The sequence below is a fragment of the Carcharodon carcharias genome, chromosome 19 (assembly GCF_017639515.1).
Source record: "Carcharodon carcharias isolate sCarCar2 chromosome 19, sCarCar2.pri, whole genome shotgun sequence".
Classification (NCBI taxonomy): domain Eukaryota; kingdom Metazoa; phylum Chordata; class Chondrichthyes; order Lamniformes; family Lamnidae; genus Carcharodon; species Carcharodon carcharias.
This window is the reverse complement of record NC_054485.1, coordinates 26,688,326-26,707,346: the sequence shown is the minus strand read 5'-3', so window position 1 is coordinate 26,707,346 and position 19,021 is coordinate 26,688,326. Positions and strand designations below refer to the sequence as shown.

The 19,021-nt window shown below is 39.8% G+C and overlaps 1 protein-coding gene across 1 annotated transcript in view; it reads left to right on the top strand.

Moving 5' to 3' along the window:
• Window positions 1–18,801, top strand: part of LOC121291494 (serine incorporator 1-like) — a 38,080-nt gene extending 19,279 nt beyond the window's left edge. Inside the window, exons 4-10 of the mRNA XM_041212756.1 lie at window positions 856–935; window positions 2,281–2,418; window positions 4,441–4,610; window positions 13,424–13,514; window positions 13,915–14,065; window positions 15,085–15,297; window positions 16,081–18,801. Coding sequence (XP_041068690.1) covers window positions 856–935; window positions 2,281–2,418; window positions 4,441–4,610; window positions 13,424–13,514; window positions 13,915–14,065; window positions 15,085–15,297; window positions 16,081–16,219 — 982 coding nt within the window. The 3' untranslated portion in view covers window positions 16,220–18,801. The remainder of the gene's footprint in view (window positions 1–855; window positions 936–2,280; window positions 2,419–4,440; window positions 4,611–13,423; window positions 13,515–13,914; window positions 14,066–15,084; window positions 15,298–16,080) is intronic.
• Window positions 18,802–19,021: the final 220 nt, after the last annotated feature.

Sequence of the window (19,021 nt, the reverse complement as noted above, 5' to 3'; positions counted from 1 at the left end):
CAAGATCCCGCAAACGGTGATGTGATAATGACCAGATAATCTGTTTAGGATTTGTTTGAGGAGTAAATATTGGCCAGGACACTGGGAAGAACTAGCCAAAGAGCTGACAGTATTGAACTCCTGGAAAGATTAGTGTCTAAAATCCTTGGTGAATCACTATCTCTCATGATAGCACTAATTCTTGCTGGAGAACCATCCATAGGCACCAGCAATCCTCTGATATCTACTCGCCCTGATGGCCCAGACACGAGTGTCGACAAACCATGAGGATGTTGCAGCCAAGGCTAATTCTGTCCTAGCTTAATGTCGACACACGTTAAGCAGGGTTTGCTGGATAGCAATTTGAGAATTTTGAATTATCTTTGTTTTTCTTCTCCTTAACCCTTATCTTTAGGGAGCAGCTGTAGGGGTGGGACATTAGCGAAGTCTCCAAACTGTAATTGACCAAGTAGTGAAAGTGAAATCTTGAAGTAAATTATCACTTTTTTAAAACAAACTAGTCTGGCACATAAAAGTAGCTGGAAAAACTCAGCAGATCTGACAGCATTTGCAGAGAGGAATACATTAACGTTTCGAGTCCGTATGACTCTTGATGGAGAGTCATACGGACTCGAAACTTTAACTGTATTCCTCTCCGCAGATGTTGTCAGATGTGTTGAGTTTTTCCAGTTATTTTTGTTTTTGTTTCAGATTTCCAGCATCCGCAGTGATTTGCTTTTATCTTAGTCTGGCACATATCTACTTGAAGCAGGAAAGTAGCTGCTCACACATTCCCAGTGAGCGCATAATGCATTTGTAACTCCTGTTGTGGGTAAGCATTCATGGTAATGGTTATCTGTTTGTGTTTTTGTTTAGATTCTGGTTTTTCAAATTTCTGGCCTTAGTGGGAATTACTGTTGGTGCTTTCTTCATTCCTGATGGTACCTTTACAACAGGTAATGTGAATACCAACTTTCTATAAAGCAACATATTTGTATAAAAAGTGTCATAAGATTTTTCAACCTAAGTCTTGTCCCTGTACTAAAAATGCATGGAAAATTATCCAATTATCCCTGTGTGTCAGCAAATAAGCATGTGGGCTAGTATACTTTTGACTCAAATGGGTCAAGGTCACAGATTTGGTCTTCATTGTGGTCAAAGCACAAAAGATGAACAATGTTTCAAACTGACCAGAACAACTGTTTACATTTTCCATCAGTGACATTGAGGGGATAAAATCACTTCTACGAGAGTAGGGGCTGCCATCAGTGAAAATGTCATAATGAAGAGAGAGGATATAACATTGATTAGATTGAGGTGGGGCAGGGGGTGGTGGTGGGGAAGCATACTTCTTCATCTTCCTAAATGCATTTTTCCAATTTTCTCCCCCTTTTCCCCCTTGAAAGCACAGACTTCTGCTGGAGTATGGTTATGAGGTACCAGCAATCTTCTGGTACCTTATCTAAATGGCCATTCTTCAAGCAGAGACCCAAACAACAGATATTAGTGGGTTATTTATTGTGGAGGGCATCACAAGTGAGATAATCCTGGCCTCAGCTGACACCCAAATGAGCAATTTCTACCAGGTAATGGAATAGGAATGCTGGCAGATTATATTTTCTGCCTCAAACCCATGGAAATCAGGTGAATTGTTGCATCCTGATCATTGTCCTGACTGAGGTCAATTATAAAGTAAAGGGGGGGGGTCAAACAAGCCCTGATTTGAATAACTTAATTCATGTCATATGATGAACATCTTTTTAAATGAAAGAAAATAAGAAAATTGCTCTTTGGGACAACTATTCAACCACATTTGCATCTTTGTAGGTATAAGAATTGCACTTTCAGTTGAACTTCAGCTGCATTGTTGCTTGCCAGCAGGAGCTGTGCTGACATTCTTAGTAATGCAGCAAAGAGCCAGTGAAAAATGTTAAAAGCCAGGCCTTCACAGCCCATCTCTTTTTTTTTTCCCCGCCAATTTGATTTCATGGTAGTAAAGCTCGAGGGGCTGAATGACCTGCTCCTTTTGTGTCCACACCCCATATTCACCGACACTCACCATCCGAAAGCACTCACCAAGTCATTATCAGGAGCAGGATTGTTGCTGACTGACTGACTGCTAACTGTAGCAGGCCAGTTGATGTTGGTGAGATCAACTAAATTTATTGCTGACTGAGAATTGAACCTAGACTTTTTAGTTGTATACCTCAGGCAGCACCATGTAATATTTTTACCCAGTAGGCCATCAGCTTTTTGAGTTGTCTGTCTTAACTAGCTAATTTATATTTTATATTTTCTCAGTGTGGTTCTACTTTGGTGTGGTTGGGGCTTTCTGCTTCATTCTCATCCAGCTAATACTTCTCGTTGATTTTGCTCATTCTTGGAGTCAGGCCTGGGTGCAGAACATGGAAGAGGGCAATGCCAAATGCTGGTTTACTGGTATGTAAAAATATGTTGACAGTCTTATCCTTGCTGTTCTATTAACAAAATGCTTTTGAAAGTTACCTACCGCACACTCCATTCACGGGATAGGGAGGCGATTTGCTCAATACCACTTTCAGTCGTTCCATTTCCTCATTTAATACATGGTGGGCACCTCATTTTTCTTAATTCCTTCTATTCCTTTAACCAGGTGCCTTCACTGGATCCAACAGCTGAGATCTAGAACTGTGTTGGGAATCATAGTGTGGACCTTGCTCTTGTTGGTCATTTTTGTTGATCAGAGAACCAATTTATTATGCTACCTTGACTCTTCAAGGGGCACCGTCGGAAGTTCAATAAGGCATTATGACTGGCATGTAAAGTTGTTACAACTTTGTACACTTGAACTAAAACAAATTTAAATAATGCATGTAAATTTCCAGTCTCACTTGTGGAGAACAGGGAGCATATGGAACTGTTTAAACACTGAATTAATGGCAGGAGAGTTGATGAATTAAGAGGATTATTCAATAACCTTACTGCATAATGTTAAAGAATGTCTTCCATCTTTTGCATTCATGCCAGTATTCTAAATAAACTCAGCATGTAATAGTATGAGCAAGTTAGCTAGTTTTTTCATAGGCAGTCACTTGGCTGTATGTCATGGTATGTAATAGATGTACCCATGTGTCAAATTCACAATAAACCATGAACATTTACTACATGCCCCACTGGTAGAAAGCAATGGCTGCATTTGTAGGATAGGCACTCTGTTTATCAATTCAATCATGTTTATTTTTTGAAATTATTGTTGGGTTCCTAAACTAGCTATTGCCTATTTTCATAATAATGTCAAATTTCAGTTTTAATGTGCAGAACTTGGAGGCTTTTCTGTCTTTGTTAAAACATGTGGCCAAATTTTCTTGTGATCCCTGCAGTAGTGACAGGCCTGTAACTATCAGTACTCTGCCCTTGAGTTAAGTTGCCCAAAATATTTTCCAGACACGATCCAAGTTTTGAAAGGCAAAATCTGTCATTGTTTTCCTCAGTGTCTTTCACAACTCAAGGGCATATATGGTCATAATTGCAAGTGTGTTAAATATCATGTCTAGTGCCACCTTACTGATACTATTAAAGGATAATGACAGAATGTTGCATGCATTTTCCACTTTCATCAGGAGCAGTTAGTTATATCAAATGCTATTGTTAACCTAAATCTATACCTTGTAACTCTTTTGAGTCAAACATGTTTCCATCTGTTTCAGATGAAGTTACATTGTTTCATAGTTTGCCATTGTGAGATTTGAACTCTTGATCTTGGGGTTACAGACCCAGTACCATAACCACTTGGCTATTTAGGCCAAGATCATAACTTTTATGATTGATTGATATGATTGTCATCCATGACTTTGTTTCCTCTAGACTCTACTATTCCAACGCACTTCTGGTTATCTCCCACATTCTAACCTCCGTAAACTTGAGGTCATCCAAAACTTTGCTGCTTGTGTCTTAAGTCGCACTGAGTTCCGTTCCCCTATTACCCCTGTTCTTGCTGAACTGCATTGCCTCCCGGTAAAGCAATTTCTTGCTTTTAAAATTCTCATCCTTGTTTTCAGATTTCTCCATGGCCTTGCCCTCCCTATCTCTATAATCTCCTCCAACCCCACAAACCTCCAAGCTACCTGCACTTCTCTAATTCTGTCCTATTGTGTAATCCCAATTATAATTGATCCACCATTGGTGGCCGTGCCTTCAGTTGCCTCGGCCCCAAGTTCTGGAATTCCCTCCCTACAGTTCTCCGCTTCTCTACCTCACTTTCCTCCTTTGAGACGTTCCTTAACACCTACCTCTTTGACCAAGCCTTTGGTCATCTGACCATATATGGCTTTATGTGGCTGGGTGTCATCCTAATGCTCCTGTGAAGTATCTTGGAATGTTTCATTACATTAAAGGCACTATATAAATATAAGTTGTTGTCGATTAACATAGTTCTGAAATCAATGTACCCATTTTTACGTTGCCTTCCCTCTTATTTTACAGCCTTACTTATCAGTACGGCCCTAAACTACCTCCTGTCAATTGCTGCAGTTGTAGTGTTGTACATTTTTTACACAAAGCCAGATGACTGTACAGCAAATAAGGTCTTCATCAGTCTGAACCTCATCTTTTGCATCATTGTCTCTGTTGTGTCCATCCTACCAAAGATTCAGGTAAGAACAGGACTGATGAGTTTGTGAGCATGATCTGCATTGCTGGTAGAATATTAAATCTCCATTTAAGTTGTCAAAAAATTACCAGCTGTTCTACAGTATGGTTTTCTGACCACACATCGTGGAAGGTCTTAGAATATTTTGTCAAACTAAAGGCACTGTATAAATGTAAGCTTGATTCTTTGTTACAACAGAAATGAAACAACTACTTGATGCCCTTGTGGGTGAATGCACTGTTTGGTATGGTACTAAATCAGCTAGACCAGGAAGGTACAAAAGCAAAATATTATGGATATTGGAAATCTGAAATAAGAATCTCAGAATTGTTACAGTGCAGAAGGAGGTAATTCGACCCATCATACCTGCACCGGCTCTCTGAATGAGTATTGCGGCTCAGTGCCATTCTCCTGCCTTTTCCCAAACCCTGCACATTGTTTCTTTTTAAATAATCATCTAATTCCCTCTTGAATGCCTCAATTGAAACTGCCTCCATCATGCTTTCACGCAGTGCATTCCAGACCTGAACCACTCGCTGAGTGAAAAAGTTTTTTCTCACATCACAATTGCTTCCTTTGAAAATCACTTTAAATCTGTGCCCTGTTGTCCTCGATCCTTTTACAAGTGGGAATAGTTTCTCCCTGTCTACTCTGTCCAGCCCCTTCATGATTTTTAACACCTGTATCAAATCTCCTCTTAGCCTTCTCCTCTCCAAGGAGAACAGTCCTGACTTGTCTAATCCATCTTCATAATTGAAGCTTCTCATCCCTGGAACCATTTGCGTAAACCACTTCTGCACTCCCTCCAATGGGTTCACATACTTCCTAAAGTGTGGCACCCAGAACTGTACACAATACTCCAGCTGAGGTCTAACGAGTGTACAATACAAGTTCAGCATAACGTCCTTGTTCTTGTACTCTATGCCCCTATTGATAAAGTTCAGGATACTGCATGCTTTATTAGCTGCTCTCTCCACCTGTTCCACCACCTTTAATAGAACAATAGAAAAACTACGGCACAGAAAGAGGCCATCCAGCCCATTGTGTCTGCGCGGCTGAAAAAGAGAAATTAAAAAAAACTAGCTGCCCATTCTAATCCTACCTTCTAGCACCTGGTCCATAGCCTTGCAGGTTACAGCACTTTTTAGGTGCAGATCCAGGTGCCTTTTAAATGAGTTGAGGTTTCTACCTCCACCACCAAACCACACGGTGAATTACAAACACCCACCACCCTCTGGTTGAAGATGTTTTTCTTCATGTCCCCGCTAATCCTTCAGTCATTCATGTTAAATCTGTGCCCCCAGCAATTGATCTTTCAGCTAGGGGAAACCGGACATCCCTGTCTACTCCATCTAGGCTCCTCATGATCTTGTACATTTCAATCAGGTCACCCCTCAGCCTCCTCAGTTCTAAGGAAAGCAACCCCAGTCTATCCAATCTTTCCTCATAGCTGCAATTTTCAAACCCTGGCAACATTCTTGTAAATCTTCTTTGTATCCTGTCCAGAGCAATTATGTCCTTCCTGTAATGTGGTTATCAGAATTTTACACAAAATTCCAGTTTTGGCCTAAGCAGTGCTTTTTTACAGTTCCATCATTACATCCCTGCTTTTGTATTCTATACCTTGCCCAATAAAGGAAAGCATTCCATGTGCTTTCTTTACCACCTTTTTCACCTGTCTTGTCACCTTCAGGGACCTGTGGACATGCACTTCAAGGTCTCTCACTTCCTTGACCCCTCCCAATATCTTCCCATTTATTGAGTATTCCCTTGCTTTGTTTGCCCTCGCCAAATGCATTACCTCACACTTCTCTGGATTGAGTTCCATCTGCTGTTTTGCTGCCCACTCAACCAAACCATTAATATAATTCTGGAGACAACAGCTATCCTTTTTGATATGAACCTCATGGCCAATTTTTGTGTCACCTGCAAATTTCCCAATTATTCCACCCACATTTAAATGTAAATCATTAATGTATACAACAAACAGCAAGGGACCCAACACTGAGCCCTGTGGAATGCCACTGGGAACTGTATTCCATTTCCAAAAACATCCAATAAATATTACCTATTGTTCCCTGTCGCTGAGTCAATTTAGGATCCAACTCAACACATTCTCCTGTATCCCATGGGCTTCTACCTTTCTGAATAGTCTGCCATTACCAAATGTCTTACTGAAATCCATATAGACAACATCCACTGCACTGCCCACATCAACCCTTATTACTTCCTCAAAAATTCTATTAAGTTAGTAAGACATGATCTTCTCCTAAGAAAAGCATACTGACTATCCCTGATTAATCTGTTCCTTTCTAAGTGACTGTTTGTCCTGTGTCTCAGAATTGATTCTAATAATTTGCCCACCACCGAAGTCAGACTGACCAGCCTATAATTATTTGGTCTAATTCTTTTTAAATAATGGTACAACATTTGCAGACCTCCAATCCTCTGGTACTTCCCTGTATCTAGTGAGGATTAGAAAATGATCCTCAGAGTATCTGCTATTTCTGCCGTGAGTTTTTTTAACAGCCTGGGATACAATCCATCCTGCCCTGGTGATTTATCCACCTTCAAGGATGTCAGTCCATCCAGTATTTCCTCTCACTATGCTTATTGTATTTAATATTTCACACTTCTGCTCTTTAATTAGAATGTCTGCAACATCCCCCTCCTTAGTGGAGACAAAATACTCATTCAGACCCCTGCCCACATCTTCAACATCAGTGCACAAGTTACCATGTATATCTCTGATAGGCCCTACCCTTTCCTTAGCTATTCTCTTGCTCTTAATGTACTGGTAAAACATCTTTTGGGCTTCTTTGATTTCACCTGCCATTATTATAGCCTCTCTTTGCTTTCCTAATTACCTTTTTTACTTCACCCCTGTACTTTCTATACTCCTCTAGGCTTTCTATTGTATTAAGTCTTTTGTGACTGTCATAAGTTTTCTTTTTTCTGCTTTATCTTACCTTCCATGCTTCTAGATAACCAGAGGGCTCTAGATTTGGCAGTACTGCCCTTTTACTTTGTGGAGACATGTCTACATTGTGCCCGTGCTTTTGAATATCACCAACTGGTCTGTCGCTATTTTCCCTTCAAGTAACTGTAACCAGTCCACTTTCACCAGGTCACCTCTTAGCTTCATAAAATTTGTCTTTCCCCAATTTAGAACTTTTACTCCTGTTCTATCTTTATCCTTTCCCAAAAATATGCTAAATCTAACTGTATTATGGTCACTATCTCCAAAATGGTCATCCATTGCTACTTCTTCCACTTGCCCAGCTTCATTTCCTAAGACTAAATGTAGAATTGCACTCCCTCTTGTTGGGCTTGTTACGTACTGGCTTAAAAAAGAATGCAGTTCAAGAATTTTGCGCCCTCTGTGCCTATCACACTGTTTATATCCCAGTTGGTATTAGGGCAGTTGAAGTCCCCAATTATTATTGCCCTATTGTTTTTGCATTCAGAATTTGCCTACATATTTGCCCTACTATCTCCCTTTCACTATTTGGCGGTCTATCGTACACTTCTAGTAGTGTGGCTGCTCTCTTTTTATTCCTGAGCTCAACCCATATAGCCTAATTTGATGATTCATTTAGCATATCATCCCTCCTCACAGTTGTAATTGATTCTTTAGCCAATAATGCTACACCCCCACCTTTTTAGCTCCCCCTCGATCTTGCTTGAGAACTCTATATCCAGAGCTGCCATTTTTGTCCCTCTTTAAGCCAAGTTTCCATTATAGCAATGATATAATGATGTCACGTGCCTATTTCTGCCCTCAGCTCATCGGCTTTGTTTGCTGTACTCCTTGCATTTAAATAAATACCTTTTTAATATTGCCAAATTTCTGTGCTGTATACCTCTTAACCTTTGCTTCTTCTGCCTTTCAGATGACTTATACACATATACATCCAGGTCCCTCTGCTCCTGCGCACCGTTTAGAGTTGTACCCTTTTTTATATTATCTCTCCATGTTCTTCCTACATGAATGAATCGCCTCACACTTCTTTACATTGAGCTTCATCTGCCACCTATCTGCCCACTCCACCAACTTGTCTATGTCTTTTTGAAGTTCTACATTGTCCTCCTCACAGTTTACAATGCTTCCAAGTTTTGTATCATCCGCAAGCTTTGAAATAGTCCCCTACACACCAAGAGCTAGACCATTAATATATATCAAGAAAAGCAAGGGTTCCAATACCAACCCCTGGGGAATTCCATTACAAACCTTCCTCCAGCCCGAAAAATATCCACTAACCATTACTCGCTGTTTCCTATTACTCAGCCAATTTTGTACCCACATTGCTACTGTCCCTTTTATTTCATGAGCTATAATTTTCTCAAGTTTGTTGTGCGGCACTGTATCGAATGCCTTTTGGAAGTCCATGTACACACATCAACAACATTACCTTCATCAACCCTCTCTGTTACCTCTTCAAAAATACTCCAAGTTTGTTAAACACGATTTTCCCTTAAGCAATCCCGCCTTTTTGGTCTCTAATTGGCCCTACTTTTACCACCTTTTTACTATTTATGTGCCTATAGAAAACTTTGGGATTCCCTTTTATGTTGGCTGCCAGTCTTTTCTCATAATCCCTTTTTGGTTCTCTTATTTGCTTCTTGCTCTCTTCTCTAAATCTTTGTATTCAGCTTAGTTCTCAATTTTATTTTCTACCTGACACCTGATCATAAGCACACTTTTTCTTCTTTATCTTAATTTCTATCTCCTTTTTCATCCAGGGAACTCTGGATTTGTTTGCCCTACCTTTCCCTTTTGAGGGAACATATCTTGACTGTGCCCAAACCATTTCTTCTTTGAAGGTAGCCCATTGTTCAGCTACAGTTTTTCCCGCCAATCTTTGGTTCCGTCCTATCCGGCCCAGGTCCAAACTTGCCCCATTGAAGTTGGCTCTCCACCAGTTAATTATTCTAACTCTGGATTGCACACTGTCCTTTTCTCCCATCATCCTAAACCTTATCATACAATGATTACTGTTGCCTAAACGTTCTCCCAACGACATTTGGTCCACTTGGCCCACCTCGTTTCCAAGAACCAGGCAGTATCTCTCCCTGTTGGACTGAGCACATACTACTGTAGAAAACGCTCTTGAACAAAAAAAAAGCTGGAAAAACTCAGCAGGTCAGGCAGCGTCTATAGAGAGAAACAGAGTTAAAGTTTCATAAAAACCATCTGAATGCAACATGAAGGCATAAAAGAAAGTAGTAGCAATTCATGTCTCATTTGGACACAGCCTTTGTTTATTTACTATATCCATTACCACCTTCTTTGGTTGTTGCATCATGAAATCTTTTGTTATTTACTCTCCCCTGACCTCCACACTATTGCAGACCTTCTCCTTTGTTCTTCCTGGACACCCCCACCCTCCCCTGTTCCTTCCACTGGCTTAAAAATTCTTATCTCTAACTTACTAATCTTTCATCAGAACCGAAGTAGCAGGGGAAGTCCATGCAGGGTGGGACAGGGTACACGGGGAGTTGGGGAAGTCCGCTGGAGATTCAGGGGGCATGTGGTGAGTCTCATGGAGGTTTGGCTTGGGTCTTTACAATAGTTACTTAGAAGCTAGAAGTGATTTTAATTCTTCTAACTTTTTTTGGATAACTACCGACGTAACACAATCAGGGCCATTTGAAGTTTGTGATTTAAATCGCATGTTCAGAAGGCTCCGGTGGAGGGCAATTTCCGATGAGAAGTTTGCACTTCCAGGCAATTGCCATGCAATCCTTATCTGGAATCTTCTGGTGGGAGAGGGGGGCTTCCCTAGTGCATCTTTAGGTTACCCCCTAGTTACACATGCCTGTAGCTAGGAAGTTATGGCCTGCAGTCAAATTCTATCATATTATGGTCCCTGTTCCCTAAAGACTCCTTTGCAACAAGCTTACTAATTAGCCCTTTTTCATTGCACAATACTAAATCTAAAACAGCCTGTTCTCCAATTGGTTCCTCAATGCACTGTTCCAGAAAACCATCTCATAAATTCTAGGAATTCACCCTCCACAGCATTAGTGCTAATTACGTTTACCCAGTCCGAGTAGTTTGAAGTCCCCCATGATTACTGTACCACCCTTGTTACATGCACCTCCAATTTTACCTGCTCTATCCCCATTCACCTTCTCTAACCCCATTCACATTTATTTTCTCAAGTGCCCATCCAATTTTCTTTTGAAATCATTGATCGTCTCTACTTCCACCACCCTCATGAGCAACGAGTTCCAGGTAATTGCCACTCTCTGCATGTAAAAAAAAAAAGTTCTTCTTCATACCCCCCTTCAATCTCTTGCCCTAAACCTTAAACATGTACCCCCTAGTCCTTGTACCAGCTAACAGGAACTTTGGTGCATTTCTATAAATGTATTATGAACCTGCCTTTGTATTCCTCGTTGTCCTTCAGAGCCTGCTCATATCTAATGTAGAACTACATCCTTCTCTAGTACTGTATCATTTTATGCACCTTATTCCTCTTTTCTACTTCTATATGCTAGAATCTATCCCCTGCCAATTTAGTTTAAATCCCGCCCTCCCCAGCCAAGTTTTGAACCTCCCTGTGAGGACATTGGTCTAATCCCGTTGAGGTTGCAACCCATCCCTATTGAATAGATGCCTTGTGCCCAAGAACTGGTCCCAATGCCCCAAGAATCTGAAACCCTCCCTGCTGCAGGGTGCTTCAAGCTATGCATTGATCCTCCTTATGTTCCTATTTCAACTCTCGCTAGCATGTGGCACTAGGAGTAATCCAGAGATTACTACCTCAGAGGCTGTACTTTTTAACTTCCTTCCAAGTTCCTGAGATTATGACCATATGACCTCAATATATGCTGACGTGTACCACAACTTCCAGATCACACCCTCTCCATGATGTCCTTTACCCTGGCACCAAGAGAAGTTACCATGTTTGATACGAAAAGGAAAATGAGAGCTAGAACATTGGGTATTCAAGTCCCACTCCAGTACTTGTGTAAAAAATCTAGATTCACATTCCAGTGCATTACCTGTGGAGTGTTATACTATTGGAGGTGTAGTCTTTGGATGTGACACTAAACTAGACCCGCTCTGCCCTCTCAACAGATCCCATGGCACTATTTTGAAGAGGAGCAGGGGAGTTATCCTTTGTGTCCAAGCCAATATTTACCCGTCAATCAATATCACAAAAACAGTGTGACTGGTCTTTATCACATTACTATCTTTGGAAAGTTGTTGTGCATACATTGGCTGCTGTGTTTTCTATTTTATAATAGTAACTATCCTTCAAATGTACTTTGTTGGTTGTAAGCACTGTGGCATATCCTGTGGTTGTGAAAGGCACTATATAAATAAGTTTTTTGTTCATTCCCTTTCACCAGCACAAAATGTCCCAAGTGCTTTACAGCTCATTAAGAACTTGTAAACAAAAAATGTTCATTGTTCTAATGCCTAAGGGTTCACAGCCTCAGCCACTGTCTTTTCAAATAAGCCACTGGTTGGGGTACAATTGGTGAAACTAATACTTCCATTGCAGTCCGAGCTGCTGAGATGCTCAGTGACTTTCCAATGCTGCTACAAATCTTGATGCAAAATGTGAAAGTGAACAGGTTGTCATTTTCCTTCACAGTAGTTCATTTAATTTACCGGACAACTTTCATTCAGTGACTACCGGCATTTAATAAGGTATTTTTTTAAAAAAAACTGCAACCCTAAGAATTAATCCTTTGTAAGCTAAACCTTGTTTCACATAGATGATAAAATGGGTGAAATAGGTAGAATTCTTAGTACGTTACAGTGGTATAGAGTTGCTTTCATTGAGGAAAAAATTAAGTAGCTAGGTTGTTAGTTTATAATTCTCTGAGCACAACAAAAGATACATATGTCTTACGACCTGAAGTGCTGTTCATTACAGAACAATTTGTGTTGTCTTTGGAAGACAGAGTTTTAGTGACCAGTGAAAATGTGCCTTCTCTGTATTAACTCGAGCATGATATTATTATGACGCAATTCAATTTCAGTCGCAGTTACACCATTATAGAATGGTGTAGTACAGAAAGAAGATATTTGTTCTGTGCCTGTGCCTGCTTGTGGTAGAGCTATCCAATTCTTCCTTGAATGTCACTATAAAACTTGCTGCCCACACCCTTTCAGGCTGTGAATTCCAGATCACAACAACTCACTGCGCAAAAAAGCAGAAGTTTCCAGATGTCACTTCTGGTTCTTTTGTCAATCACCTTAAATCTATGTCCTCTGGTTACTGACCCTCTGCCACTTAAAGCAGAGTAAATAAGGAGAAACCATCGAAATGGTTCATAATTAACTTTCTCTGCTTTAAGGTGAACAACTCCAATGTTTCCAGTCTCTCAAAGTCATTCATGGTACCATTCTAGTGAATCTCTTCTGCAACCTCCTCTAAGGCCTTGACATTCTTCCTACAATGTGGTGCCCACACAATCCTCCAACTGAGACCTAACCAGTGTTTTATTAAGACTTAGCATAACTTCCTTGATTTTGTACACTCTTCCACTATTAATACCACCCATTAATGATTTAATTCAAGATACAGGTAGACAAACTTGCAAACTACAAGGATAGAATGGTACAACGGATGAGTTAGACTGATTGGATTGCTCTATAGAGAGCCAGCATGGGCTCGATGGGCTGCATAGCATCCTTCTTTGCTATAATAATTCTGTGATTTTGACAATATATACATATGCAGCTTTTTTCCCTCCAAGTGCTATTTGGTATTTATATTAGTAGAATTAGACATATGTGAAAATTGGGAGTTTGCCTACTTGTTCATCACAGTTTTTGCATCTTTTTTTTTGCAGGAAGCTCAGCCTCATTCAGGTTTGCTGCAAGCCTCTGTCATTACTCTCTATACAATGTATGTGACCTGGTCTGCCATGACCAATGAACCGGGTAAGCTTAATTTTGCAGTTTTATATCAGTTTCTGTGGTATGAAGGAAAGGGCCGTCTTTAAGTATGCTTTAAATACAGTGTGAGTTCCCCCACAATTGTTTTCCTGTCTCACTTTTTCTGACTTAAGTCTGAAATGAGACTGGGCACTCTTAATCTAGTTCCTGCTGAAAAAAGTCAGCACCATAAACCTTGGTGCTGGTGAAAACTGCCACAAAAGCTGGTTGTGGCACCTGAAATGCTCCATGTTGTGCAATTCTGGAGTGCTGTCCAAGAGCTTAGTAATAGAGCATTAAAAGATTTTGTCAAAGGAAAAGGCTAGAGTATTTTGTTCACTGCTTATTGTACATTTGTGATTTGGGGAATACTGAGTTTTATAGTATTTCTGTTCATCCTATTCAGAAAGAAAATGTAACCCCAGTCTCCTAAGCATTGTCCATCAAACCACCAGCAACGCAACAGTTGCTCCACCCTCCGATTCAGTAGTCCAGTGGTGGGATGCCCAGAGCATTGTTGGATTGATCATTTTCCTCCTTTGTGTGCTTTATGCAAGGTCAGTATTTGCATGCCTTCTATATTTCTATTTTATTCCAACTGAAGGCCTCTTTAAGATTTATCTTAAAAGAACGCAAACCGATGTGAGGTTCTGTATACAGGTTACGAACTTGAATCCAGGCCTTAACTGATTGCAAGATATTTAGTGATGCAATAATGTTCCCTGTTCTTGGTTCCCATTCAAATGGAATACTGTTGGCTGTGGGGGACAAGCTCACCAGTGGACCTTGCAGGATAGACTCCACTCAGTAGTGGAGTGGTGTAGGTCACAGCTGTAGGGATGGGGAGGGAGTGGTATTTGTAGCTCCCCCTGCCCTTCACCCAACACTAACCCTGGCAATTTAAAATTACCGCTGTATCTAAAAGATTTTTTCCAAAGTGAAATAGATGTTTTTATTTAGATATATTTGTTCAATGTCTCATTAGTTAAAGATTTTTTTTTCTTTCAGGCACCCCCTCCCCCACCCCCCTCAACCAATTTCCTGTGTGCTGTTCACCTGTTCCCTGATCCAGCCAGACCTCTATGCTGTGCACTGTACTCTCCTGTTTTCTCAGAGCAAGCAATCTCTTGTACATTATTCTCTTGCTTTCCTCTGCGCTTTTTTTTTAGTATTGACCTGAGTATAGTGGACAAGAAATTGAGACTGATTCAATGTGAAGTAAAGGCATCCATTTGGCCGTCTTGTCTAGCATTCTGTGGAGAGCTCTATACCTGAGCTCTTCAACTTTAGTTTGCCAAGCAGTTCCTTTCATTGCCATCCATAGCATTTGGATTTTCAAGCCCTGATACTTAATCAGAAAGCGCGAACAGTGAAATATGCCTAAAAGAGTTGCTAGTTGCCTTCAGAGCAGAAAAAAAATTGGAGAAAGAATGAGAAAATAAGTTAAACGAAATGACATGTACACCAAACACAAGTTTATTAGTTGTGAGCTTTAGGTTTTTTTTAATGAAATACGCACAGCGAACTTTTCCACGAACAACTTTTTCACTCAGTGCATTCTCCTTGTGTCCTGCAGCATCCGATCGTCCAATAATGTGCAAGTGAACAAATTGATGATGACTGAAGAAGGTGAAGCGTCGAATGATGACTTCTCTACTCCCTGTGAAGATGGTTTGCATCGTGCAGTGGATAACGAGCAGGATGCAGTCACCTACAGCTACTCCTTCTTCCATTTTTGCCTCTTCCTGGCCTCTCTCTACATCATGATGACACTTACCAACTGGTACCGGTATGTATTATGTTATCAAATCAATAACAAACATTGCGAAATATAGCAAAGTCGCCCTCTACCGTGTTACATGCAAAATAAAAGTGAGGCTAATGACTTCATTGTCAGAGAGAGGGCTGAAGGTATTTGGTTAACCATGGAATTTGGTTAAGTTCTTTTAATTCTTCAAGACAAGATTCTGATCTCCAGAGTGCCCTGTGCAGGCAAACAACTTCAGAAATATTTCCCCAGAAGGATCAAAAGAGCAAAAATTTGAAGGAATAGTTACCTAAAGCCACTCAGTGCCACCTTGTACTAACTGGCTCATAATTGGCCTTGTTACTCATCTCACATTGGGACAGCACCAAGCCATGCAGACCAGAAGATTCTATATTCTGTTTGCTTATTACAGCTGGGTAACTTGGTCTCAGAAGCTCTGGGCTAAGGGAGCATTTTAAAATATAAAAAAAATTCAACCAGGGTTTTTGCTCCTCATTGTGCAGTGACTCATCTTGGAAAGCATGTGTGTATGAATGTTTGATCAAAATACTAGTGTTCTGAAACCCCCTTGCAGACCCTCTTGATTTGCTTCAATTCATATTGTCTGCAGTTTCCAGTTTGCTTACTGTTTTTTCAGACGTGCCTACAACCAATTAAATTATAAACAGTGTTTTCTAATTCGATTGCAATGGCTTGAGAACTGGAGAAAATGTCAGCCCAGTGTATTGCATTCTCTTGTTATTGATTAATAACTGGCAGCTTCATGAATTTTATTATTTTTTAACCCTTGTGCTGTCTTCCTAGTCCCACCTCTGATTACTCGGCTGTGCAGAGTGCCTGGTCAGCCGTCTGGGTGAAGATCTCCTCCAGCTGGATTGGACTCCTGTTGTACTTATGGACTCTGGTTGCTCCTGTCATACTATCAAATCGTGACTTTAGCTAAGCAGTAATTGACACTGCTTACTGACACTTGCCTTTTTTTGTATACTCTCTTCAATAGGCTAAATTTTTCCAATGCCTTGGTTGTAAATAAAGTTATTTTAAGGTTATTGATACTTAAGAACCTTAAATGATACTTGCAAAAATTATGGTACCGCACCATTTTGGTTTCCTATTAGGATGTCTTAATACATTGTACTGTAACTTTTTGCCACACATTTTCCCCAATCTTTCAAAATGGAAAGTTTATAAATGTTACAGATAATGAAACTACTTTTTCCCATCCTATCTGACGACAATAGTGTTTGAAGCTGCCATTTTAAACATCTATAAATATACCACAAAGTCTTGCAACTGTTGCACTTATGGCTAGTCAGCTTTACCACAATCAATTCCTGTGCTTGCATTTTCTATAATGGCAACTGTCGATGGAAGAAGGTTGTGCTGCAGTTAACCCCCCACCTTGTCAGTGGAGGTGCTGCAATGCCACCACGAGCAGTAAGATGTAACTACAGTGTTACATATTTACAGACAGTTTCTATTATGAGCACATAAGCAATTTTACTGAAAATGTAAGGGCAGATGGTATTACTTTGAAAGGAGAGCTGGAGTGTATCTGTGTGCTCTCATCCAATTATCTCTGCCTCTAACTCTGCTTTTTTGAAGACTAGAATCAGGTCTTCACTCCCCATGCACAGTGCATTGAGATGACTTAGTTTTTCATAGGGAAAACTAAATCTAGCTTAGCCTGCTGCCAACTGGCAAAACAATTGTAATCACAAAATATTATCCAATATATACATGTCATTAATTTGAAAGAGGTGGAAGATTATTGGTATTTCAGTATTTATTTAAGGAATTTCACAACTTATAAGAAGTTAATGAGGTTGTAGGTAGGACTGTGACCTGGGATTAACAAAGGGAAACTGACTAGATGTGGGACCGAGGTTGTGAAGTTTATGTTTGCAAATAAATCACAAAAATGAAACAGTAATGCAAAATGCTGAAGTGATTATTATATGTGTGTCTTTAGAAGAAATGATTGGAATAGTGTAGGAGGGAATGCTTTTGAAGGGAGTTTTTAGTAGTTAAAGACGTGCTTGAGAGTTGTAGTTGTAAAACATGAGATGCGAAAAGGGCCTGAAACTATTGTCAGAGAATGCTGGCTTTTATCTCGAGTAAAGCTGCTTTAATAATGAATAGTGGTCTGCTAGCGCCACTGTTACATGCTATCAATATGAGCATCAAGATGACAAGATTCAGTTAGACTCATGACTGGGTTATCCCATTTAAAAGAAAAAGCAGGGCAGCAGAATGACAAAGTTTGGGCATTTTCTATTGATATTTCTTTCCACATTGATCCCCTTTAGCAAAGCAGTGAGAGGATAGAGTTGTCATAGTTTAAAGAACTTTGAAGTTGGAATGGATGAGCTTCCTATGTGGTATTTACTCCTCTTACCTTGGGTGTCCTGGAAAGTAGGAAATTTTAATAGTGTTGCCTGTGTGGGTGTAACAGAGGAGTGTTCATTATTCCAGGTGTCAAGGAAACTGAAACAATCTGGAAGCAACTATGGGGGAAGTTGCAATTTAATTTTGAAGTAAAACACACCAGAAAAGGAATTATTTTCTAAAAACAGCAAATTTCTTAATTTTTTATCAAGCATTGTAAAATCCTCAGTGGCGGTGAGATAGTCTATGCTGGGGCAATAATTGCCTGTGTGGTGATCTAATAATTCGCTGTGGCACAGTGCAACATGTTTAAATCAGTAAAGATTTGTAACATCTGCTATCGCTTTTATTGAACTCTAAAGTACTATATTTTGTAAACCTCCCTTCTCATGAAAAAGTGGAAGGTAACAAAAAGCTTTTTTATATGATGGAAAGTGATAATGAAATTTCATATCAGACATTGTACCTATGTAGTAGTATGATTTTTCTGTTTAAAATCCCCACGATTTTAAATCAGTTACAAAGAATGTTAAGCTTTGAAGAGTTCTGTTGAGTTTTCAAAGCTCAAAAATTTGCCTCACCAGTTGTGCCTATTTCAGATGTGCTGGGTGAATTTCATTTGTTAACGAAGACAGATCATTTTGCCCATTTAGAAAGTGATTATTTTCGATCCCTCCCCCAGGTTGATCTTTTATGCAAAAATTCGGTCACCAAATCCTGCAAACATAGAAATCAACAGAGCAATTGTACAAATGTTCACTATTTGTCACAAGATGTTACACCACTTAGAATCACTTGCCCAAGTAATGTAGTTTCCTTGTGATGAAACCAACAAGATTTATAGGGTGAGAAAGGGCTTTTTCTGCATTGTAGTTGCACTTTTCTCAAAGCGTTTTGTTGCAATATGTTACTGCTGACTGTTAAAGAAGGAGTCTCCTCAAAAACAGTCACAAGGAATAATGATTTAATTTTTTTTTGCAGTTTTCTTGGAATAGAATCAATGATTAGGAAAATTGAAATTTATGTATTTAACCTGTAGTAGACATGACCAGCCATCCTTTAGCTGAAAGTTGTATTTGTAACATGTATCATTCTAAATCTTGGGACTTTATCAATAAAGATATTTTTTTCTTTTCAGCTGGGTTGAATGTGTGATTGTGTTTTCAAAGTTCAGTGATTTTTGCAGTGAAGTCTTGAATTTTAATCGGGCGATGCGAAAGGAAGCCAAAACCTGTTCAAATTGATCAGCTAGCATCTGAATCAGAAAGACGTCATTTTGAGTTAATACTGGCAGTTATGATCGAGTCATTAGAACACTAGTCTACCCTCCTCTTTTCAGATGTGAAGTAAGCTTGCT